General features: G+C 43.2%; 1 protein-coding gene across 1 annotated transcript in view; it reads right to left on the reverse strand.

The window, feature by feature from the left end:
* The window catches only part of F13A1 (coagulation factor XIII A chain), a 206,863-nt gene that overhangs the window by 102,926 nt on the left and 77,374 nt on the right, over positions 1-26,563 (reverse strand). The window contains exons 6-7 of the mRNA XM_030208812.1: positions 1,606-1,713; positions 415-589 (exon numbers count right to left, since the gene is read on the reverse strand). Coding sequence (XP_030064672.1) covers positions 415-589; positions 1,606-1,713 — 283 coding nt within the window. The remainder of the gene's footprint in view (positions 1-414; positions 590-1,605; positions 1,714-26,563) is intronic.

Consider the following 26,563-nt stretch of genomic DNA (forward strand, 5'->3'; position numbering starts at 1 on the left):
GCATTTTATGAAGTCCACTGCAGTGCCCCCTAGGGTGCCCGGTTGGTGTCCTGGCATGTGAGGGGGACCAGTGCACTACAAATGCTGGCTCCTCCCATAACCAAAGGGCTTGCATTTGGTCGTTTCTGAGATGGGCGTCCTTGGTTTCCATTATCGCCGAAAATCAGAAACGACCAAGTCTAGGGATGACCATCTCTAAGGATGACCAAAATTTCCAGATTTGGGCATCCCCGACCGTATTATCGAAATGAAAGATGGATGTCCATCTTGTTTCAATAATATGGGTTTCCCCGCCCCTCGATCGGGACGTTTTGTGAGGACGTCCTCAACAAAACTTTGGCGTCCCTTTCGATTATGCCCCTCCATGCCTCATTTTTTAATGTCAGTATCATTCCAATATTATTTATTACTTACAAGTATTGAAAACTCCAGCAAAAACCCAACATTGTCCATAGCGAACTGGCATTCCTGAGCTATGATACTCCAACAAGATGTCTACACTTCCAGTCCAGGCAGAAGGTGCCACTCCTTGTGTGTATTCATTTGTCCAGCTACCAACAACTACACCCTGATCATCTTTAGCATTGATCTAATGAAAAAGAAAAGCAACATGAGAAGATTCACCAGTGCCAGCTATGGGACATTCCTATATCAAAATGGTTGACTTTTGCCTCAAAAGTACAGTTAAAATAAATCTTATCCACAAGCATCTCAGGGTGCGTGGAGGGCAATTCTGTAACAGGGTGCCTGGTAGGATCCTATTCTATATGCATTTAACCTAGGCACGAGCACTTATGCCAGCATACAGCTGATGTAAGGGTGAGCACCTGAGTGTTGCATATACGGTACGTCTGTAACTTTCATATAAGTTATATGTATAAGTCTGGCTTCTGCCCACTCTCTGCTAAGCTCTGCCCATATGTACACCCTGTTGTAAACATACAGACTTTTGGCAGTTATGCATGTATGTGCATATTTACACATGTAAATGTCATTATTCTAAACACTTATGCTCCCAAAGAGGGAAATTCTAAAAATGGTGCCTTAATTTAGGTTCCATGGTGCGGTGACAGCCTGGAACTACAGCAGCACAGGGGATAGAGAGGCACATATAAAAGAAACAGAAAAAAAACCCTCATTCCACCAGTAGCTAGGCTAAGCCTGTTAGCCCCACAACACATTGCCAATTATATAGTGGCAATATTCAACATGATTTAAGTGGCCATCTTAAGTCCTGGCAGGAGAGAGGCATTATGGGGGAGAAGCTAACACTTATGCAGGTACTGGTGATGTTCAATTCCAGTGCGCATATAGCTAAGCAGGCAGATAGGACTTTTGTCAGTCCTAACTATGCCCACTTAGCTATGTGGGTGGCTCTGACCCATTAAACATTCCTCCTCTGCATGCCAATCTCTCCCAATAAAGTTCACTGTGGATATCCTGAAAACCTAACTGGCTGGGGTGCCTCCAGGATCAGTTCTGGGAACCAATGGCCTAGGTTATAGAATTGTCCTTCATGTCTTATGATGGTTCTCCAAATAGTGGTATATTACGTCTAAACAAACTGTAAACTCATTTGCCCTTTAGCTTTAATGATGTACATACCACTGCAGCTCCGATGCGTGCAATTTTGATTGGGTTCGATCGGCCAGCAAGATCTAGTTGTGCTTTGTCCATCAGGAAGAGGCAAGCATCCAGGATTCCCTCTTCAAACTAAAGATCAGAACATTAATATTGCTAGGATTTAGTCCATGAAAGGCAAATCGTAAGCAAATACGTGCTACCTACCAATAAATAAGGGACATTTCTATTTTGGTGAAGCTACTGTATACACATTTTTTGTTTGTTACCATATATTCAAAGACCAACTCACCTAGAGCTTAACAATTCACAAGTCAATATTCAGATCTGAGATAGATAGATAGATAATGCACTCACCACTGGTAGCATTCTTCCGGATTCTATCTATGGTGACAAAATTTGCAGCCAAAGTTTTGGCGTGGATCCAAGATGTGCATACAACAAATTGCTTAATGAGCCATTATCAATTAATTGAACTTAATTGATGAAGTTAATTGGCACATATTTGTTTTTGCGCATGCATCTGATTGTGCACTATTCGATAACACCTGGCACCTAAATCCCACAGTGTGCAACTCAAAAGAGGGCATGGCCAGAGGAGGAGCATGGGTGGGTCAGGGGCATGACAAAAAATTGTGTTATAGAATAATGCAATCTATGCGCCAAAATGCCATGACGTAAGAGTCAGAATTTATACCAGCTTTCAGTTGGCGTAAATAGTGGCAATCAACACTGGGTGTGAGAATCAGCTCCAAGCGCTATTCTGTAAAGGGCACTGATTTATTCCAGCGCCATGTATAGAATTCCCCTCTTATCCCTGAAATTTATTAAGTGCCGCTTCAAACTGTGCATGCAAATTTAGGGGCGCACCCAATTTGCATGTGCAATTTAATTGAACAAGCCAATCAGCACCAATAATTGGCTACAAAAAGGGGGAGTGGCCATGGGAGGGTCATGGGCAGATCAGGAGCGTTCCTACAATTTATGCATACTGTTATAGAATAAAGGGGATTCACGCCTAATTTAGATGCAAGGATTTACACCAGGGTTTACTTCGTGTAAATCCTCACATCTGAAGTTAGGCTCTGATCCCAGCACAATGTTAGCACTATAAACAGTGGCTAACTTTCAGCGTCGTTTATAAAATAGCATTTAGGGTGTTATTTTTTCAGTGCTATTTTTTAGAATGTGGTCCTACATGTATAGCAGCGATATTGAACCACTCTGGGAGTAATTTCATAAAGGTACTTTCACATATACATGGTGGTATATTTATGTAAAATGCTGTTAGCAAAGTTACCCCACCAATGTATAAATACATGAGGTCACAAGAACACACATACTAGTGTAGTGTGGACATGTTCAGGGGTAAATATTTGGTGGAGCACAGTCAGTCATAAAATTTATGTGCACTTTACACATTAATGTTCATATCTAGTCTGGAACAAAGAAATGTCTGTGGCTTCATTTTAACCATAATTTCTGCAGCCTTTTGGGGGCAATTTCATAAAGACATATGGAATGGCATTTTCGACATGACGTCTAAGTCCGACTTCGGACATTTTGCTCAAAATGTCCAGAATCCAAATAGCAAATATAGCAATTTTCAAAACAGCAAAACGGCTTTTTTTTTTTTTTGAATGGCCACTTGCAAGATGTTTTTGTGGTCTGTGCAATTATTATTTTTTTTTTTGATCCATTTTTGAAAAAAAAAAAAAAAGTCTTAAGTGAAAAACACAAAATCAAGCCATTGGAATGTAGGAGGAGCCAGCATTCTTAGTGGACCAGCCACATAGACATCGCAGAAGAGCAGTGGGGCACCCTAGGGGGCACGGCAGTGGACTTCACATAAAAGCTCCCAGGTACACGTCTCACCGTTGCTCCCTTATATTGTATAGTGAGCCCTCCAAAACCCATCAAAAACCTACTATGTCCAACTGTACACCAGTACAATAGCACCCTTATGCCTGCAGATGTCAGCTATATGTGGGTACAGTAGGTTTTTGGTGGGTTATGGAGGGCTCACATTTCCCACCACAATTGTAACAGCTAGAGTGGATTATAGGCCTAGGTCTCATTCTTCATAGTGCACTGCACCAACCACAAGGCTACTCCAGGGATCTGCTTGCTGCTTTAATAGGACCCGCTATAATATCTGAAGCTGTCATAGAGGCTGGTATGTACTCCTTTACGTCTTTGAGGGGTGGGTGGGAGTGCGGGGGGAGGGGGATCATTGTGGCTTAGTTGTTATTAAAACAGGTCTAGCTCAAAAAGCCTTAATTTTTGTCCTGGACATTTTCTTAGGCATGCCAAAGTTCCGCCCTTAACATGCCAACATACCCCCCTTGAGATTTGGACACACTGCAAACGAACTGTTTAAAAAGGTTTCTGGAAAATGGGTTTTGAAAATACTGATTTGGACATTTTGGTGAGAAAAACATCCAAATGCTGCTTTATGTCACTTTTTAGATGTTTTTTTCTTTCAAAAATGAGCCCCGTAGGCACCTAAGTGGCTTTATAAAATAGGTACATACAACTTGTACTCCCAATTAAATTTTAGAAAAATATGAATTTATTACAATCTCAAATACCCATACATCACTGGTTATCCTGAAAAGCCCGGAACTCTCTCAATCATGCCATTCATTTCACCATTCGTATCGCCATTCAATCATACGCTTAATACAAATATATACTTAACTAAAAACTAAAGTACAAATCTGTATCACCAATGAAATAGTCCAGTCCTTATTATAGATCATGCATAGTTCATATAAAGCAGAAATTGTACTTAGATTTATAATATTAGATGATGAGGTATTGGTAGTATAAAGGAGATATACAGGTTGCTTTGTTTATTATGTGTCTTGTAGGATTTATAGCTGCTCCTCCTGAAGAAGGATCTAACGAAATGCGGCACGCATAGAGGAGCGAGGAGATAGAGAAATTTTATTAATCGCCGGATGACCTGGAAGGGGTACCGGTAGCTCCATTCTTGCTGCGTCAAGCCATTCCCGAGTCCAGTTGATAATTTAAGCAATAAATGAAGTGCAGATGAAACAAGATAGCAGCGGGTCTATCCTGCCTGAAATTAATGTCAGAGTCAACCATTGGACGCTGCGAGTGAAGCCAGCATTTATTTGCTTTATATGAACTATGCATGATCTATAATAAGGACTGGACTTTTTTCATTGGTGATACAGATTTGTACTTTAGTTTTTAGTTAAGTATATATTTGTATTAAGTGTATGATTGAATGGCGATACGAATGGTGAAATGAATGGCATGATTGAGAGAGTTCCGGGCTTTTCAGGATAACCAGTGATGTATGGGTAGTTGGGATTATATGTAATAAATTCAAATTTTTCTAAAATTTAATTGGGAGTACAAGTTGTATGTGTCTATAGTGATGGTACTCTAGCTATAATTGTATATTCCCTATTGTTTGTTATTTATAAAATAGGCATTTACTTGCCTCGTTTAGATAACCTTTAATACAAATTACTTTCTTTAAACAGAGCTAAGTTAAACCAAGTAGCTATAGGGACAGTGGCTGAATATCACTGCTATACACATAGTTAGGTAGAATGCCCTCGCTCTGCCCCAACACTACCCACATCAGGGGCAATTCTATAAATGCTGCTAAATATTAAGCACCCAAAATCTGTGTGCTAAGATAACATCTGGACACGCAGATTCTGTTATAGAATAGGACCTAAGTTGACATTTGATCACCAACATGTACACCATGTAAAAAGCAGGTAAACATGTTGGCACAAAGGACTGCAACTTACAGTATGCTATAAGCAGGGGCTTACCTGCCTGGGGCCACAGGGGCCTGGGCCCCTGCAGATTTCACCCTGGACCCCCCTACCGCTGTCCCCGTGGGCTACCTTTGCTGGTGGGGAACCCCAATCCCCGCCAGCCAAGGTCCGCTTTTTTTTTTTGTTTTTGTTACATTTGTACCCCGCGCTTTCCCACTCATGGCAGGCTCAATGTGGCTTACATGGGGCAATGGAGGGTTAAGTGACTTGCCCAGAGTCACAAGGAGCTGCCTGTGCCTGAAGTGGGAATTGAACTCAGTTCCTCAGTTCCCCAGGACTAAAGTCCACCACCCTAACCACTAGGCTACTCCTCCACTCCTGCCGCTGCTTTTAAAAATATTCCTTCAGCTGGTGGGGGACTCCAACCCCCGCCAGCTGAGCCGAGGTCTTTTAAGTTCTTCTTCGATCGTCCACCATGCTGTTCAAAGCTGCTGAATCCAGTTTCGGAGTCTGACGTCGCCGAACTTCAGATACGCCTCTGGCTATAAGTCTGGTGCCAAAGTGTGTGGCCCACCCATGCCCCTCTATATGCATGCTCACTTTGCAGTTACCCACTAATGCACTTATGGGGCCTTTATACTAAAACTTAGTGCACACTGGGGGCAAAAGGGGACCTGCGCTGGCATTAGCACATGTTTTAACAAGCGTTGAGGCCCCCATTTATTGCAACGGGTAAAAGGTAGGTCTTTCTTTTCTTCAGGAAATGGCCATGTGGCAAGTGAAGCATTTGCCATGTGGTCATTTCGGGGGGGGGGGGGGAGTGCTTACCGCCACCCGAGGTGGCAATAAAGGCTCCCGCTCTAACCCAGCTGTAACCGGGCAGCACGTAGCACTGCCCAATTACCACCGGGTACACACCAGTGGTACAAAACTAAAAATTGTTTGTAGCTCCGGATATGATGATGCACGGGGGGTGGGAAGTACTGCCAGGTTGCTGTGGTAGCCCGGCAGTACTTTTTTTAGTGAGTAGTAAGCCCGTATTGGGTTTACCGCCACTTTGTAAAAGGGCCTCTAAATGCTGTGCACCCTATTTTATGCCTATGGGCCAGGTGGCACTTAGAGGCCTTTTAATAAGCTGTGGTAAAAGGGGCCCTGCATCAGTGGTTGCTTTTGCCACCTGCTGAGGGCCCTTTTCACTGCAGCAGGTAAAAAGGCCAAAAAAGAAATGGTCATTAAGTGAGATTTCATTTACTACATGGCCATGTGGGGGGAGGGTAGGGGGGAGGAAGCACACGCAGTGCTGCCTGATTACTGCTGGGTACGCCCCTGTAGAAATATTTTTCAAAGATTTCCGTTAGTGCTGGAAATGCCGCACACTGGGGTGGAACTACTGCCGGCTCTCGTGTTGGGCCAGTGGTAGTTCCGGATTGCCACACAGTAAGCCCACGGTGGGCTTACCGCTGCTTTGTAAAAGGGCCCTTCAGCGTACTAAGCTTTAATAAAATAGCTACTTAGACACTCACTTATAGAATACAGCCTAAAAGTTAGACATCTAATTGCTCTTTACCCCTATTTGGGTGCCTGACTTCCATTTAAGCATCTAAAGTTAGGTGCGTAATTGTGAAGTACTATATAGAATAAGTGGGATGGTGCCATGGTGATTAGATTGTCTGTTTGTTTCTATTTTATCCTGGCCAGGATGCCAAAAGTTTATAACAGCTGCAAGAAATAAATTTAAAAAAATAGAATTACAAAAAAATAGAATTGCAACTACAGCAGCATTTATCCATGAACTAGTAAGTGTGAAATAACTTGCTGTCATTCAGGGACACCTATCAGCGAATTTCTGAAGAACCACCTTAAGTGTACAGGGTGTAGTGGTGCTTCACAAAAGTCAATGCAAAAGTTCAATGCTTTAAAGACAATATAAGGCTTTGCATCTTTTTGAAGTGCACTGTTTCCTAGCAAATTAGGTAGTGCACCCAGCACCATAAACACTTGAAACTAGGAGATGATGTTTGACCTCTTGTGGCCCCTACTTAAAGACCAAAGCTTCAGGGTTATTGAGTCCAAGGCTAACTGGTCCAGAACTAAATACAGAAGGAGCAAAGGTCTATAAACAGACATGAATTCATTATCAGATGACCTGCTTTGTGATAAAATCCAATTTACTTGGGAAAGTTACACAGAAGCAGGAAACCTCAGCATGACCAAGAAGGTGAGTGGAAGGTGAACTGTCAAGGCAGGCAGTAAATGGTTTGGGGTTAGAACACCACTATTTGAATTTTAAAACAGACATTTCTGCTGCTTATGTGATATGACCAAGCATTTTAAAATAAGTATTTAATTTAATACAAGTAATGAAATAAATGAACTATGATCATTTTTTTCTGTCTGTTCAAATAAATAATTTGTATAGTCAAAAAATTATTATTATTACATTTGTACCCCGCGCTTTCCCACATAATGCAGGCTCAATGCGGCTTACATAATAATTTGAAATACAAAGTTAATAGAATTTTAATAAAACAGTACTAAAACAATGTAAAGTTGGGCTTAGTAGTGTATGATAAGTTGAGCTAGATAAAATAGGACTAGGATAAAAGAGGGTAGATAGGATAGTGTAATTTGGGAGAAAGGGTAATGAGGATAAGGCGGGATAAAATTAAGGAGAGATGGAAAGAGAAGGATGGGAGGTTGGTATTTAAGTCAGAACAGAATTGGGGGTGGAAGTTGGTGAGATTAGGTTGGGGCATTTGGGTAGGCTTGCTTAAAGAGATGAGCTTTCAGCATTTTTCTAAAGGGCAAGAAGTTGTTTATTAATCAGATTGGTCTGGGTATAGCGTTCCAAAGCTGGCTGCCCAAAAAGGAGAAACTGGATGCATAGTAGGTCTTGTACTTAATTCCTCTACAATTGGGAAGGTGTAGGTTAAGATATGTTCGTGAAGAAATAGATCTGTTTCTAGCAGGGAGGTCGATCAATTCATTCATGTAGCCAGGGGATTCGCCGTGGATAAACTTGTGGGTCATTGTGTTGATCTTAAAACTTATTCTCTTTGATGGGGAGCCAGTAAAGCTTTGCTCGAAGAGGTGATGCACTTTCGAATTTTGATTTGCCAAAAATAAGTCTGGCAGCCGTGTTCTGGGCAGTTTGGAGTCTCTTCAGTATTTGGGTTTTGCATCCTAAAAAGAAACTGTTGCAGTAATCAGCGTGGGTAATAACAGTAGACTATCAGGTTCCGGAAAGTGTTGAGTGGGAGATAAGGCTTCACTCGTTTCAATATCCACATCATATTAAACATTTTCTTCGTGGTGAGCTTAGCGTGGTTATCAAAAGATAAAATGGCTGTCTATCCATAGGCGGTCGGTGGCCCAACTGTTTGGGGAGGCTAAAGGGGGCTGGGTCAGGGGTGGGGCTTATATCCATAATTGTCTGACAACACAGAGAAAAAGAAATGTGAAAGTGAAATAGTCACAATTAATACTGTAAACATTACACTGGGCAGACCCTAATACACCAATTACCACCTATAGGAAAACACAGATTATCAACAATATGAAACAAGGAATCATATCACAATTTCTCATGTACAGCCACAAAACAACCTTTTAGGGTGGATAGTGTTCACAATGAGCTCCTTTTATTAATGACCAGATAGAGATAAGAGTTTTCAATTTCAACTGACATTAATATGCAATGGGATGTACCCCTATCAACACTACACTGGCTACAATTTCCAAAACAACCCGCCTTACTTACATATACGGCTTACAAAATCATTAGCAAACTTGCATGTAAATCGAAGTTAACTTGTTAAAGCTGATTTGAAACAACGCCCCAGAGATCTTAAAAACAAAACACCAACCTTCAAGAAAATAAACGTTTCTTAGAGCAAAGAGCATTTCGCGGAGCCGCATACGCGCTGCAGCATAGCTCGGGATCGGGAGCCAGAAGAGAAACATGAAGCGAGCCTCGGGGGTCAGCTGACAAAGCGAGCAGGCCTGGATGATGACAGAGCAGGAAAAAGGGGTCAGACACTGAGCATGGGCTGGGCGTGGGGGGGGGGGGGTTGGGTTGGGGTGAGTGGCGGATACAGACCAAACAGGTGAAGGGAAAAGGGATGTCACACACCGACTAGGCCCCCGGACGCTGATTAGGCCCGCTGCACCTCTCTCCCTTTCCCCAAGACGCTGTAACAGGCAGAGCGGGATGGAACCCAGCACCCTTCACCACGCTCGCTACAGGCCCGTGTCCCCAGCAAGAAGCTGCCAGAAGGTGGTTCCCTTCCGGCAGAGATGGAACCGCTGCCGGAATCGCTAGGGAAGGAGGCTTAGGGAGATAGCGAGTCAGACAGGCAGGCAGTCAGTCAGCCTGTAAGAAAAGAAATGCGCGGTGGGGTGGGCGCCGGCGGGGAGCGGAAGATACAAAAATTTTGTTCCTGAGGAGTTAGGGTAAGGTTACGGTTGGGCTGGGGAGGCTTAGCCTCCCCAAGCATCTTATACGGGGTGCCTATGTGTCTATCGTTACTCCCAGTATCTTTAAGTTGTCAGATATGGGGAGTTTGACATCAGGGGTGTTGAGAGTAGTCTGGAGATAAGGGGAGTATTGGGAAGAGAGAACCAGGCACTGTGTTTTTTCTTTATTTAATTTCATTTTAAAAGCATTAGCCCAGGAGGTTAGAGTGGTAATGGCAGTATTGATTTTGTCGTGGATTTCAGATAGATTGAATTTAATGGGGGTACAGTGGGGGAAATAAGTATTTGATCCCTTGCTGATTTTGTAAGTTTGCCCACTGACAAAGACATGAGCAGCCCATAATTGAAGGGTAGGTTATTGGTAACAGTGAGAGATAGCACATCACAAATTAAATCCGGAAAATCACATTGTGGAAAGTATATGAATTTATTTGCATTCTGCAGAGGGAAATAAGTATTTAATCCCTCTGGCAAACAAGACCTAATACTTGGTGGCAAAACCCTTGTTGGCAAGCACAGCGGTCAGACGTCTTCTGTAGTTGATGATGAGGTTTGCACACATGTCAGGAGGAATTTTGGTCCACTCCTCTTTGCAGATCATCTCTAAATCATTAAGAGTTCTGGGCTGTCGCTTGGCAACTCGCAGCTTCAGCTCCCTCCATAAGTTTTCAATGGGATTAAGGTCTGGTGACTGGCTAGGCCACTCCATGACCCTAATGTGCTTCTTCCTGAGCCACTCCTTTGTTGCCTTGGCTGTATGTTTTGGGTCATTGTCGTGCTGGAAGACCCAGCCACGACCCATTTTTAAGGCCCTGGCGGAGGGAAGGAGGTTGTCACTCAGAATTGTACGGTACATGGCCCCATCCATTCTCCCATTGATGCGGTGAAGTAGTCCTGTGCCCTTAGCAGAGAAACACCCCCAAAACATAACATTTCCACCTCCATGCTTGACAGTGGGGACGGTGTTCTTTGGGTCATAGGCAGCATTTCTCTTCCTCCAAACACGGCGAGTTGAGTTCATGCCAAAGAGCTCAATTTTTGTCTCATCTGACCACAGCACCTTCTCCCAATCACTCTCGGCATCATCCAGGTGTTCACTGGCAAACTTCAGACGGGCCGTCACATGTGCCTTCCGGAGCAGGGGGACCTTGCGGGCACTGCAGGATTGCAATCCGTTATGTCGTAATGTGTTACCAATGGTTTTCGTGGTGACAGTGGTCCCAGCTGCCTTGAGATCATTGACAAGTTCCCCCCTTGTAGTTGTAGGCTGATTTCTAACCTTCCTCATGATCAAGGATACCCCACGAGGTGAGATTTTGCGTGGAGCCCCAGATCTTTGTCGATTGACAGTCATTTCGTACTTCTTCCATTTTCTTACTATGGCACCAACAGTTGTCTCCTTCTCGCCCAGCGTCTTACTGATGGTTTTGTAGCCCATTCCAGCCTTGTGCAGGTGTATGATCTTGTCCCTGACATCCTTAGACAGCTCCTTGCTCTTGGCCATTTTGTAGAGGTTAGAGTCTGACTGATTCACTGAGTCTGTGGACAGGTGTCTTTCATACAGGTGACCATTGCCGACAGCTGTCTGTCATGCAGGTAACGAGTTGATTTGGAGCATCTACCTGGTCTGTAGGGGCCAGATCTCTTACTGGTTGGTGGGGGATCAAATACTTATTTCCCTCTGCAGAATGCAAATAAATTCATATACTTTCCACAATGTGATTTTCCGGATTTAATTTGTGATGTGCTATCTCTCACTGTTACCAATAACCTACCCTTCAATTATGGGCTGCTCATGTCTTTGTCAGTGGGCAAACTTACAAAATCAGCAAGGGATCAAATACTTATTTCCCCCACTGTATATATGGTGACATCATCGGCTTAAATGAAAGGATTTAGACCATGTTTGGTTAGTATTCTGGTCAAGGGGATCATCATAAGGTTGAAAAGTATCGGGGAGAGTGGAGATCCCTGTGGTACTCCACATTCTGATGACCATGGGGATGATAGATTTGTAGCTCCTTTGACTTGATAGGATCTGGTAGTAATGACGTTATTAATCCAGTTGATAATGTTTCCACCGATCCCAAGTTTGTCCAAGAGTTTAGTAAGGATTGAATGGTCAACCATATCAAAAGCGCTGGATAAGATTAAAATTAAATGGATCAATTCTTGAAAATAGTGATACTTGAGAAGAATCAGTGTTGCTGGGAGTTGTTGCACCTTTGCTCTTTGTTCTAGAGCAAGAGTAGCAGGCAGAAAAAAAAAAAGGCAATGGAAAGTTTGGGGCATTTGCATGAATGCATACATAGGCACATCAGTTGCTCCAGCACAAGAATAGCAAATGCCACACTGACATTGCACAGAGGAAGAAAGGCACGAAAAGTGTCATTTATTGATTAACAACTCACCTAAATTTCAAAATTATAGTTGTTGCAGTAGATTAGATAAATTCTAATCACACTTCATTTGTAATAACTGTTCACTAACATTTATGAACATTGATTGATGTTTCATGCACACATAATTTTGTGGTCCTGTGGTATCATTAAAGGACAAACCTTTAAATGCCCAAGTTGGGTATATATGCCAATATCAATTTTATTAAATGTTTCAGACATATCCATCTATTTGTTCCCATGATATACCTGAATTCTATTATTCTGTTTCACTGTATTTTCAAATTAAGCCACAATGAGCCCTTGACGGCCTAAAACTCTGTTAATGTCAGGCAAGAAGGGCCAAATGCCTTTGGCACAAATGTAAAATGCCTGACTCCTTAAGAATCTCCAGGCTCACTAATCACTAGATTAGGGAAGCAAAAAGGACCTATTTCTCTAGACATATTAAGCAGGCCACCAGTTCCACAAAACAACTTTTTTCAGTTTTTAACAAACTGCCTACCCCTTCAGGTTAGTACAGTAACCAAGAATGTGGCAAGATAGCTTGGGTAGTAAATTAGACCTCTCAACCACTTTTGATCTAATTAATCATGATCTCTTTTTGCATCAATTGACATATTTAGGCATTGCTGGTACAGTGCTTGACTGGTTCACTTCTTTTCTCACACAACATTCTTTTCAGGTTATTCAGTCTTTTTCATGCTCTGCCTCTTCCGTTATCATGTGGGGTACCTAAAGGTTCAGTATTCTTACCACTGCTGTTCAACTAACCATCCAATTATCTCAAATTACTCTGTACCACACATCTTGTTCCCATCATATATCTGCTCTTGGTCCCTCAGCTATATGGTAAGCTGTGCTGTAGAAAATCTTTACCATCATATCTATGTTAGTTGAATGTTCTAATGCATGCTTATTAGGTGTATCATTAGTATTATACTAATATTGTATATCTCTGGTATTTGAATTCCAGTGCTGTTAAATGTGTGTATTTTTGATACTGTTTCTCAGTAGTTCTATTATTAGGTTTCAATTTACTGTTTTCAAGTTTACCTCATTTATTGTATTTATGTTGATTCTTGGTTATTTTACTACTGTTATGCTGTTAAAAAAAATTATAAGGTTTGTGTTAAACTGTACCTACTGTACACCGCCTTGGATGAATCTCTTCATAAAAGCAGTTAATAAATCCGTTTGTCAGTCCTCTAGCCCTAAAGATCCAGTTCTTTGCGAATGACTTTCTACTAGTATTTTATACTAGTGCACTCACTATTGATTTACAGCCTCTGCAACATTGTCTTTATTCAGTAGCGCAATGGACGGATGTCCAAAATGCGGAGGTTTCTGTGAGAAGGACATCCATGCCTTTGCTATGCCTCTGACACCCTCTTTATTTATTTGGATTTTGAATCACAAGTAGCAGCAGTGGGCTTTGAACCAGCCACCTCTGGATTGCAAGACCACTGCTCTAACCACTAGGCCACTCTGCCACTCCACACCCTTGAAATTTCGCCATCCCTGTGTGTGTGTGTGTGGGGGGGGGGGGAGCAGTATGCAGGTCCCTGGGGGAGGAGGTATGTGTGTGTCAGCAGAGGCATAATGAAGGTGTGGATGTCCTCCTTTCAAACATTTTGGACGTCCTCAACTGCCCCACACAGGGATGGCCAAATTTCAAGGGAGTGGAGTAGAGTGGAGGAGTGGCAGAGTGGCCTAGTGGTTAGAGCACTGGTCTTGCAATCCAGAGGTGGCCAGTGAGTCTGACGTCAGTGCTGGGCAAAATGGTAGAGACTATTATAAAGAACAAAATTACAGAGCATATTCAAAAGCATGGATTAATGAGACAAAGTCAACACGGATTTAGTGAAGGGAAATCTTGCCTCACCAATCTAGTACATTTCTTTGAAGGGGTGAACAAACATGTGGATGAAGGTGAGCTGGTTGATATTGAGGGGCATAATTGGAAGGGACGCCCATGTTTTTCTGAGGACTTCCTTGCAGGACGCCCCCGTGAAGGGGCGGAGAAACCCGTAATATCAAAACAAGATGGACATCCATCTTTTGTTTTGATAATACGGTAAGGGACGCCCAAATCTGGAAATTTAGGTCGGCCTTAGAGATGGTCATCCTTAAACTTGGTCGTTTCTGATTTTTGGCAATAATGGAAAATGAGGACACCCATCTCAGAAATGACCAAATTAAAGACCTTTAGTTGTGGGAGGAGCCAGCATTCGTAGTGCACTGGTCCCCCTCACATGCCAGGACACCAACCGGGCACCCTAGGGGGCACTGCAGTGGACTTCAGAAATTGCTCCCAGGTGCATAGCTCCCTTACAGTTTGTGCTGAGACCCCCAACCCCCCCCCCCCAAACCCACTACTGTACACCACTACCATAGCCCTTATGGGTGAAGGGGGGGGGTACCTAGATGTGGGTACAGTGGGTTTCTGGTGGGTTTTGGAGGGCTCACATTTACCACCACAAGTGTAACAGGTAAGGGGGGGGTGGGACTGGGTCCGCCTGTCTGACATGTACTGCACCCACTAAAACTGCTCCAGGGACCTGCATACTGCTGCGATGGACCTGAGTATGACATTTGAGGCTGGCATAAAGGCCAGCAAAAAATATTTTTAAAGAATTTTTTTTGAGGGTGCGAGGGAGTTAGTGACCACTGGGGGAGTAAGGGGAGGTCATCCCTGATTCCATCTGGTGGTCATCTGGTCAGTTTGGGCACCTTTTCATGGCTTGGTCATAATGTAATCCGGACCCCCTGCTCCGGGAAGCTTGCTCTTTAGCTTTTAGGTAACAGAGTTCCCCTTTTTCCTGTAGTCGAGCCAGGAGAATGTCACCCACCCTGGAGCAAAGGGACAGGATACAGTTCACTATCCTCGTCCCAAGTCTATGCTAGAGGTGGGAGGAAAAAAAACTAATTTGTTGGGCTCGGTCAGATTTGAAAGAAGCAAGTCTCGGTGTTTAAAATAAATTTGTTTTATTCAGTTTAAAAGTTAAACAAAACATGAAAATATAACTCTTTAAAAACCCTAAATTAAGATCCCTTATTTAGGCTACAATATCAGGCTATTATTATACAGCAATGTCAGATTCATTCAACTTGTGCTTTTATTATCAACAGGTTAACCCTTCACCTCTCAGCTGCAAGATATCAGATAAGTATTATCAAATTAACTCTTACTTTCTAAAAAAAATGTGGAATAATGTTCTCTCAAATTCTCAAAGTTTTCAAGAATTGATTCTTTGTGTCAACTTCCTTTTGTTTTTCAGAATTACACTTAACCCTCCCGAAGGATTCAGTAAGTACCCCTCTTTTCTACCCTCTTTCTTTCTTTTTGAAAGTCACTTCCCTTTCAGTGCGTAGCTCAGTCCCACTTCTGGCTTCACATCAAAGGTCTTTCGCGCGTGGGGGCCCGTTGTTTTTAGATGATGCAGCGTCTTCTGTGTCTTCTTCCTAAACTTATCTTAAATAACTTAAACGGGAGCAAAACCCTAGCTCCTTGTCTATATTTCAGGATTTCTTTTCCTTGCTAAAGGGATTTCTTTATTTAGAAAAACTGGGCCAAAACTAGCTTTAAAATCAAAATAATTAAATTTTCCTATTCTAGATCCCCTATGCTATGTTTTTCATGTCCTATACTACTGAAGGAGTGCACAAATTTTCAGGAACATAAATTCTTTTTCCAATCACACTCCAATGCAGTCAATCACTTCTTAATTTATAAACTTATCAGATACCACATAAACTATATCATATCATTCAAAACATTCAATATATAAATTCCAACACTTTAGATCACTCATTCAAATAATTCCCAATAATCTTCACCCCAACACTTCTATTTCCAATTCTAACTTAAATCCTAACTTTCCTAAAAATCCCCTAAACTATTAAATGGTAACACAATCACTCCTTTGCTTAATATACTTTTCCACTGAACTCCTTTTTTACTAATCACCCCCTTCCCAAGTCTAATTTAATCTAGCTATCCTTTCCTCTACCTCACACAAAAATTCACTCCACCAACACACATCTGCTCTCTTCGCTGTCCCAACTCCTTCTGCCAACTGCCAGAGACTCCGTCTCCTAGGATACGGAATCTCCGGCAGCATTCCGGCCACCCCCCAGCCAATCAAGTACTTCCCTCAAAATTCTAAACTTCACTGCTGACCAACGGAATGTTGGCCAGCAGTGCTAAATCTCCATTTTAATCAATGATTTTCCATAGAAAATAATAGAAAAATCATATAATTAAATAAAAAACCCTACCAAACATTACCCAAACTACCCCAAAATTTCCATACACAATGAACCTTTCATCCCCTACCTAGCTATACTTTTAAAATTTAAATTTAACCCTTTAAAATACCTGCCCCAACATCTTCCCCCGAAAACCCCTTTTAAAATTCCCCAAAAATTTCAAAACTCACCTCAAAATTCAATCACACCCCCCCTCTACCTACCACGTCGAAATTAAAAATTTAAACCGCAATTAACCCCTTAAAACCAGCACCCCTCCAAAACACCCTCTAAAAATATTAAAATTTAAAATGTAACCCCTCATAAAAATAGACAAAAATACCCCGATCACAAATATGCAAAAATAATTTAAATCCAACAAACCCCTGATTTTTAAAAAATAAAAAAACGCATTTTACACAATTTAAAAATAAATAAAATTACAATTCTGGGTCAAAAGACCCCTTACCTTTTTCAGGATTTTTCCCTCACCAAACGTCTGCCGTCGATTCCAGTCCCGCTGGTCCCAATCCAAAAACGGAGCCAAAACATGAAAAAACGAAAAAAACCCTCGGAGCTCCGTCTGAAAATTTAGGCCCCGGATTGGGCCTAAACGGAGCTCCGGTCCGGCACACGGCCTCGTTCCGTGCATGTGGCGCGCACCCCGATGGGAGCGCGCCCGCACATTTCCCACAGCGCCGGCCATCTTCCTTAATCTTCAGGCCTTGGAACAGGCCTCCCTCACTCTTCGGCACCCCGCCCACGAACGGAATTGGACCCTCCGTGTCCGGGGACATGCCCAATCATCCCCGGACATCCAGAACAGCAGCACCGACTGCCCCACATCACGGGCCAGGGCCAACGCCATCTGGCCCCCGCATGCCAAAACGGGCCCGACATCAACTCCGAACAACCCCAGCCTCCCAAAACCACAGCACTGACTCCTGCAGCACCATCAACTCACCAGGACAGCTCCCAGGGCCCCAGAACAGCCCAGAAGTCTCCCGAACCCGTGCTGCCTGTACCTGCGGCACCTGGAGCTCCCCCCAGGTGAGTATTAATTTTTTTTCCCTCCTTTCCCTTCCCCTTTTATTTTCTTTAACCCCTTAGTTACATTAACAAAAAAAGGACCAAGTAAAGTCTGGGTCGAGGGTGCCCATGCGTTAGGCACACCCAAGTCTACTACTACTACTATTTAGCATTTCTATAGCACTACAAGGCATACGCAGCGCTGCACAACATAGAAGAAAGACAGTCCCTGCTCAAAGAGCTTACAATCTAATAGACAAAAAATAAATAAAGTAAGCAAATCAAATCAATTAATGTGAACGGGAAGGAAGAGAGGAGGGTAGGTGGAGGCGAGTGGTTACGAGTCAAAAGCAATGTTAAAGAGGTGGGTTTTCAGTCTAGATTTAAAGGTGGCCAAGGATGGGGCAAGACGTAGGGGCTCAGGAAGTTTATTCCAGGCGTAGGGTGCAGCGAGACAGAAGGCGCGAAGTCTGGAGTTGGCAGTAGTGGAGAAGGGAACAGATAAGAAGGATTTATCCATGGAGCGGAGTGCACGGGAAGGGGTGTAGGGAAGGACGAGTGTGGAGAGATACTGGGGAGCAGCAGAGTGAATACATTTATAGGTTAGTAGAAGAAGTTTGAACAGGATGCGAAAATGGATAGGGAACCAGTGAAGGGTCTTGAGGAGAGGGGTAGTACGAGTAAAGCGACCCTGGCGGAAGATGAGACGGGCAGCAGAGTTTTGAACCGACTGGAGAGGGGAGAGGTGATTAAGTGGGAGGCCAGCAAGAAGCAGATTGCAGTAGTCTAGACGAGAGGTGACAAGGGTGTGGATGAGGGTTTTGGTAGAGTGCTCGGAAAGAAAGGGGCGGATTTTACGGATGTTGTAAAGAAAGAAACGACAGGTCTTGGCGGTCTGCTGGATATGAGCAGAGAAGGAGAGAGAAGAGTCAAAGATGACCCCAAGGTTTCGAGCTGAGGAGACAGGGAGAATGAGAGAGAGCAATCAACAGAAATAGAAAACGGGGGGAGCGGGGAGGTGGGTTTGGGGGGGGAAAATGAGAAGCTCGGTTTTGGTCATATTTAATTTCAGGTGGCGTTGAGACATCCAGGCAGCAATGTCAGACAAGCACGCTGAAACTTTGGTTTGGATGCAAGGTGAGATATCAGGGGTAGAAAGGTAGATTTGGGAATCATCAGCATAGAGATGGTAGGAAAAGCCATGGGATGAGATTAATGAACCAAGGGAAGAAGTGTAGATAGAAAAGAGGAGGGGACCAAGAACAGAACCCTGAGGTACGCCGACAGGCAGAGGGATAGAAGTAGAAGAGGATCCACCAGAGTGAACACTAAAGGTGCGGAGGGAGAGGTAGGAAGAGAACCAGGAAAGGACAGAGCCCTGGAATCCAAGTGAGGACAGGGTATCGAGAAGTATGCTGTGATCGACAGTGTCAAAAGCAGCGGAAAGATCAAGAAGAATGAGGATGGAATATTGACCTCTGGATTTAGCCAGTAATAGGTCATTGGAGACTTTAGTAAGCGCAGTTTCGGTTGAGTGGAGAGGGCGAAAACCAGATTGTAATGGGTCAAGAATAGCATGTGAGGAGAGAAAATCAAGGCAGCGGCGGTGAACAGCACGCTCAAGTAATTTGGAGAGAAAAGGAAGGAGGGAGATGGGTCGGTAATTAGAGGGACAAGTAGGGTCAAGTGAAGGCTTCTTAAGGAGAGGTGTGACCACAGCATGTTTAAAGGCAGCAGGGACAGTCGCAGTGGAAAGTGAGAGGTTGAGAATGTGACAGATAAAAGGAATAAGAGTAGGAGAGATGGCATTAAGAAGGTGGGTGGGAATGGGATCAGAGGAACAGGTGGTACATTTTGAGGAAGAAAGGAGAAGTGTAGTTTCCTCAATAGTAACTTCAGGAAAGGAGGACAGGGAATGAGGGGAAGGCGAGAGAGGGGAACGGACTAGTGGAGGGAGAGGTGGTGAGGTAGAGAAAGCAAGGTTTATCTTTTGAACCTTGTTGTGAAAGAATTCAGCAAGGGTCTGAGGAGATAATGAAGGGGGAGTTGGGGGAGGGGGCACCTTGAGGAGAGAGTTCAATGTGGTGAAGAGAAGTCGAGGATTAGAGCCAAGAGAGTTGGTCAGTTGGATATAATAATCCTGTTTGGCACGTAAAAGAGCAGATTGAAAGGAGGTCAGCATGAACTTAAAGTGTAAGAAATCAGCAAGGGCCCGAGATTTCCGCCAGAGGCGTTCGGCGGAGCGGGTACAGGAACGTAGGTAGCGGATATTAGAAGTCAGCCAAGGTTGGGGTTTTGTACGCCTTACAGGGCGGGTCATCAAAGGTGCAAGAGTGTCTAAGGCAGAGGATAGAGTATTGTTGTAAGAAGAAACAGCCTCGTTGACAGACGTGGATGGTGCCACAGTAGAGAGGAGGTTTGAAACATGGGAGGATAGAGATGAAGGGTCAATATCGTGAAGATTCCTAGATAAATTAGATAGGATAGGACGGGACTGGGAGGGAGGAGATTTAAGTGTGAAAGTTATAAGATGGTGATCAGAGGAGGGATGATCAGAGGCAAGGAAACTAGAAGGTGAACAGTTGGAGGAGAAGATGAGATCAAGACAGTGACCATTTTGATGAGTGGGGGAGGTGGAGCATAGTTGGAGATTAAAGGACGACGTTAAAGCGAGTAACTTGGAAATATAAGAGTTGGAAGGATCATTAGCAGGAATATTAAAGTCACCAAGGATGAGAGAGGGGGAGGAAGGATCATTAGCAGGAATATTAAAGTCACCAAGGATGAGAGAGGGGGAGGAAGGATCATGGAAGAAGGCAAGCCAGGCGTCAAAGTCACTGAGAAAGGATGAAAGAGACTTATCAGGGGGACGATAAATGACCGCTATTCGAAGAGGCAGAGGTGAGAAAAGGCGGATAGAGTGGACTTCAAAGGAGGAAAAACAGTGAGATTGAGGTGGAAGAAGGGGTTGAAATCTGGAGGAGGGAGAGAGAAGTAGTCCAACACCGCCCCCAAGGCCAGCAGGGCGAGGAGTATGTGAAAATATATAACCGCCATGGCACATGGCTGCGACTGAAGCAGAGTCATCAGGGCAGAGCCAGGTTTCTGTTATGGCGAGCAGATGGAGGTGACGCGAGATAAAGAGGTCCTGGATATAGGGGAGTTTGTTACAGATAGAGCGGGCATTCCATAGGGCGCAAGAGAAGGGCAGAGAAGAGGAGGGGAGTAGAGGAATAGAGATGAGGTTAGAGAGGTCACGGTGAGATCTGTAGAGTTTGGATAATAGTTGGTGAGGAGGGCCAGGATTGGGATTGATGTCACCAGCTGAGAGTAAGAGAAGGAGTAAAAGAGCGGAGGAGAGTAGGAGAGGTGTGGCCACGAAGGCGAGAGGTATTTAGTTGGAATGGGGAAGGCAAAATGGAGGGAAGAAAGAGACGGAGATTAAAAGCCAAGAGGGAGGAAGAGGGTAGGAGAGAAGGTGAGGTGATTAAGTCAATGGATGGGAAGTGAGTTCCTGTAGCGGGGAGAGGTAGGGGTGAGGGAAAAGATTAGGAAGGGACAGAGCTAGGAAGAGAATGTGAATAGGGGCCATAAACAATTAAGGTACTTTAGCAACTGGAAAAAGATTAGATCCAAAGAGAAAAATGCCCCGCGCGCTGTTAGGCGCGCAGCACCTAGAGCGGAGGCCCTGAGTGGATCGGGGTGGACCTGGGTGTCACCCCGGAGAAGGCTGTAAGGATATGCAGATGAGCTGCAAGTCCTCCACAGCACCTGAAAGGCAGCCGGTGGTAGAGGTGGGCACCTCTCAGCTGAGGAAAGGCTTACCAGGGGTTAGTCCCGCCTTTGCTACACCTCCGAAACGCCCCCAGGATCTTTGGTTGTCCCTGCGACGGAAAGCAGTTGGGGATGCCTAAAATCAGCTTTTGATTATGCTGATTTGGGCGACCCTATGAGAAGAACGCCCATCTTCTGATTTGTGTCGAAAGATGGGCGTCCTTCTCTTTCAAAAATAAGCCTGATAGTGTATCTGGATTTTCAGAAGGCGTTTGACAAAGTACCTCATGAAAGACTCCAGAGGAAATTGGAGAGTCATGGGATAGGAGGTAGTGTTCTATTGTGGATTAAAAACTGGTTAAAAGATAGGAAACAGAGTAGGGTTAAATGGTCAGTATTCTCAATGGAGAAGGGTAGATAGTGGAGTTCCCAGGGGTCTGTGTTGGGACTGCTGCTTTTTAACCTATTTATAAATGACCTAGAGATGGGAGTAACTAGTAATGCATGCTTATTAGGTGTATCATTAGTATTATGCTAATATTGTATTATATCTCTGGTATTTGAATTCCAGTGCTGTTAAATGTGTGTATTTTTGATACTGTTTCTCAGTAGTTCTATTAGGTTTCAATTTACTGTTTTCAAGTTTACCTCATGAAAGACTCCAGAGGAAATTGGAGAGTCATGGTATAAGAGGTAGTGTTCTATTGCTGATGACACAAAGTTATTCAAAGTTATTAAATCGCGGGAGGATTGTGAAAAATTACATGAGGACCTTACGAGACTGGGTGTCTAAATGGCAGATTTTTAATGTGAAAATTAGAGTACATAGAAGTGTATTTTATGCACATTCATTGCAGAAATCCTGAAAAGTATGCTGACTGGCTGTTAAGAGATACTGATCAAACATTATTGGGTACTACTTTGTAAAACAGCAAATAGTGGAATACAGAAGCTGTGCCTTTAAGAGTTGATGTCACCAGTGACATGAGAACGCATATGATGACACAAGTACATAAGCATTGCCATACTGGGACAGATCAAAGGTCCATCAAACCCAGTATCCTGTTTCCAACAGTGGCCAATTCAGGTCACAAGTACCTGGCAGGATCCCAAACAAGCGAAATAGATTTCATGCTGCTTATCCCAGGAATATTTGTAAAAACAAAAAACTGTATGGCTTGACCTTCTCCAATTGTAAGTATAGACTACTGAAAAATATATACTAAGGAGAAAGTCCCTAAGAATGTGTTATGTTCCCGGAGGGGAAGCAATAGCGGATATTATTAGACGTCATTGGGACGTAATGAGATCACATCCCCTTTTTGAGAACTATACAGTGAGGACAGCTTTTTTTTCCGGTCTCAGAACTTAAAGGAGATTTTAAGTCCAGCTTATTTACCAGCCATATCAGACAACAATGAATCTGACAGGCAGGAAAAAACGGGACACTTCATGTGTGGTAGACCTCATTGTAAGACATGAGAGATCACAGAAGAGGGTGACCATTTTTTGCACAATGGTAAAATGTACAAGTTGAGAAAACATTCAACGTGTCGTACTCCGGGCATAATATATTATATCAAGTGCCCATGTGGTAAATTATACGTAGGTAAATCTATCAGGTTGATACATGCCAGATTGATAGAGCATAAATCGAGGATTAATGCATGCAATTTTGGTGCCCCTCTAGTCCAATACTGTGTGGCTAAGAACCATATTTTTGAAGATCTTAAATGTAAAGTAATTGAACGTGTCAATCCAGCAATAAGAGGAGGCGACTTCAATAGGAAGTTGTTACAACGTGATACCTTCTGGATACACCAGCTGAATACGGTGGAACCAGAGGGTCTCAACACAATGTTGCAATGGGGCAGTTTCATGTAAGCACCTAAGATCTCCTGTCACGGAAATGATGAGCAGTAATTTCCGGTAGCCCGTTGGTTTTAAGCGAGTAGAGGCGCCATTTTATATTGACAGCCAAAAAGCTGCGTTCAGACACGATACAGTAAGTCCGCGTCAGTGAATATGAATGCTGTTAGAATACCTGCAGTTGGGTTGAAAAATCTATGTGACACTTTGTGATTTGTTTTATCAGGCTAAATGGTGTGAGTTTCCCCCAGAAGAAGCATAGCGAAACAGGCACTGTCGGGGCTTCTACACACGCCAATCTGAATTGTGGAGTATATATGCTCCTTAAGCTAAGTGTCTTTTTGTATATTTACATATTTGCATATGATGGTGTGAGAATATAAGGTATTATTATTGCAATTACAACATTAGGGTGGAGGTGGTTTTTAGTCGATGATTAAACCTATACACGTTGATAGAGTCACCAGGGGAGTGATATGAATATCCGTGCCAAGTGATATGAGACTCTACCTGGTTGTTAACTGCAAGTATTCTTAGGGACTTTCTCCTTAGTATATATATCCCAGGAATAAGCAGTACATTTTCCCCATAGTGGTTTATGGACTTTTCTTTGAGGAACTTTTTCAAATCATTTTTTGAACCCTGCTACACTAACTGCTTTTACCACATTGTCTGGCACTGAGGTCCAGGGCTTTATATGTAGAGAGGAAACGTTTTCTAGGATTTGTTCTTAATGTACTACTTAGTAACTTCATTGCATGCCCCCTGGTCTTTGTACTTTTAGAAAAAGAGTAAACAAGCAATTCACATCTACCTATTCCACTCATGAATTTACAGACCTTTATCCTAACCTAGAGAACGAACAGAGAGAGTAATATAGCATACAAACAAAAAAAGCAACACTGGCCCTTCAAGACTGAGACAACAGGAGTCCTTTAATAACAAGTGACCCGACACGGGCCGTGTTTCGGGTCACTTGTGTAACGCCGAAACAAGGCCCATGTCGGTCACTTGTTATTAAAGGACTCCTGTTGTCTCAGTCTTGAAGGCCCAGTGTTGCCCTTCTAACCTACACATGCCCTAGCATGCAGGTCAGAGAGTAAACAGAGCCTTTAGAATTTGTTACCAGCTCATTCTTGCTGGGGGACTTCCTCTAAAGTGAATGAGGGTTTGTGGGCTAGAATTCTTGGACAGTACATCCATTATTATTACCTAATAAACCCAACTGGGTCAATATTTGGCCAGCAGTGGTGAGTGTTTTAAAACTGCTTCCCGCTAAGTTAGACACAGATATTCAGTGCCAGTTGACTTTCTCCTTAGTATATATATCCCAGGAATAAGCAGTACATTTTCCCCATAGTGGTTTATGGACTTTTCTTTGAGGAACTTTTTCAAATCATTTTTTGAACCCTGCTACACTAACTGCTTTTACCACATTGTCTGGCACTGAGGTCCAGGGCTTTATATGTAGAGAGGAAACGTTTTCTAGGATTTGTTCTTAATGTACTACTTAGTAACTTCATTGCATGCCCCCTGGTCTTTGTACTTTTAGAAAAAGAGTAAACAAGCAATTCACATCTACCTATTCCACTCATGAATTTACAGACCTTTATCGTATCTCCTTTTAACTGTCTCTTCTCTAAGCGGAAATACCCTACACTTCTTTAGCCTTTTCTCATAGGGGAGTTGTTTCATCCCCTTTATCATTTTTGGTCTCCTGTATCTGTACCTTTTCTAATTCATCTATATCTTTTTTGACACACAGCGATAGGAGAAAATGTATCTTTCTGGCACTGTGAATGTGTCTCAAAACCGATTTACCTGCTCTTCAACTGTTCTAAAAACACCAGTAGTTAGGGGTGGAATTTGTACCTCACTTCCAGCAAAGGATTACAACTAGTTCTCAAAATTGTGACCTCTCTTCCAGGTAATGGCTCAACGTGGTGGTGGTGGTGGTGGTGGTGGTGTGTGTGTGTGTGTAATTTGGTATCCTTTTGTGTATTTGGTATTAGCTGTGAATACACTAAATGTGTTTCTCTACAATTTCCTAGAAATGCATTACTTATTCAGTTTTATTGCACAGAATTTAGTCCAGATTAGAGTGCAGCCTAATCAGATTTCCCAAAGGTCCCTTTCTCTAAGCAGAACATCAACTGAAAGATAAATGTTTTGCTTGTCATATGCTTGTGAACCTCATTTATGTGCAAATTGCAGCAAAGCTTAGATCAATATTACAGTAGATGTCTAGGGCCCTCAGAGAGTTGCCATAGAATAGTAGGTGCAAATGCATTCTAATTCTCATCCTAGCATGATGGAACAGTCATACACCGGCACAGTTAAAAATTATTCAAAACAAGATGTTTCATTTTGAGAGACTTACATTTTAAAGTGTATAATATGCCACTAAGAGGTGCTTGAAGGAAGGAAGAGGGGGTTTCTGGGAAACACTTTGAGAGAAAAGTTATGTAGTTAAACTCTGGCAGTAACAGTAAAAGTTCCTGTTTTGCTAGATTGCCTCCAACCTCTGAGTGAATGGCTACATCTCAGCATGGACTTGGAGATTTGCTGTGTGCCTGAAAGGAAGTGAATGATTCATCCCAAGAAGGGAGACCACAGAGCCTTGAGAGTTTGCTGTTCCACCCCTACCTCCAACACAGCCCCAAGGGTAAGCAGCCTGGTTGCCCCACCCCTAACACTATAGGCCTGGTTTTCTGCTACTTACCTACTCAGAACCTGCTACACATTGCTAATGCCCATCATTAAAGTATAAAGTTTTCAAGGTGGGCTACATCTAAGATTGAGTTACTTTACCACAAATGCTATTTTTGCACAAGATCCCATTTTATGCAATAAGACCCTGGGCTAAAATAGAATGACTTGTCATAAAATAGCCCACCTTAATGGTAGCCCATGTTGATAACTTCCCCCTATATGTTCCTAAATGGACGCTGTTCCATTTGAAGGGATATCACTCTGTTAGCAGCTGGGCTGAGGTAGAAAGGGCTGTTTATATCTGGCTCTCCCCACAGGGATGTGGTCAAAGGAGGAGGGATAAGGTCAGTAAGTTTATAAATGTTGATATTTTTGAAGGTAATGGGCCTTTGGCCTCTTCTGCTCCCATAAACAGAGAAAGCCTCAGGCTATGTAGAGGGTGGACCCATAAACACCAGAGCATAGGGGCTGCTGACTGGGAGATGCATCCAGATCACCACACTACTCCACTGCTACCAGTTGGAACCTTAGGCCCAATTTCCCCTTAGGTGTAGTCATTTTAGAGGGCTTTCAGGTTAGTTGCAATACCAAATCCACAATAGTGCTGCTGCCCTTCTAACCTAGAGAACGAACAGAGAGAGTAATATAGCATACAAACAAAAAAAGCAACACTGGCCCTTCAAGACTGAGACAACAGGAGTCCTTTAA

This window comes from Microcaecilia unicolor, chromosome 1 (genome assembly GCF_901765095.1).
Source record: "Microcaecilia unicolor chromosome 1, aMicUni1.1, whole genome shotgun sequence".
In the NCBI taxonomy this organism is placed as follows: Eukaryota; Metazoa; Chordata; class Amphibia; order Gymnophiona; family Siphonopidae; genus Microcaecilia; species Microcaecilia unicolor.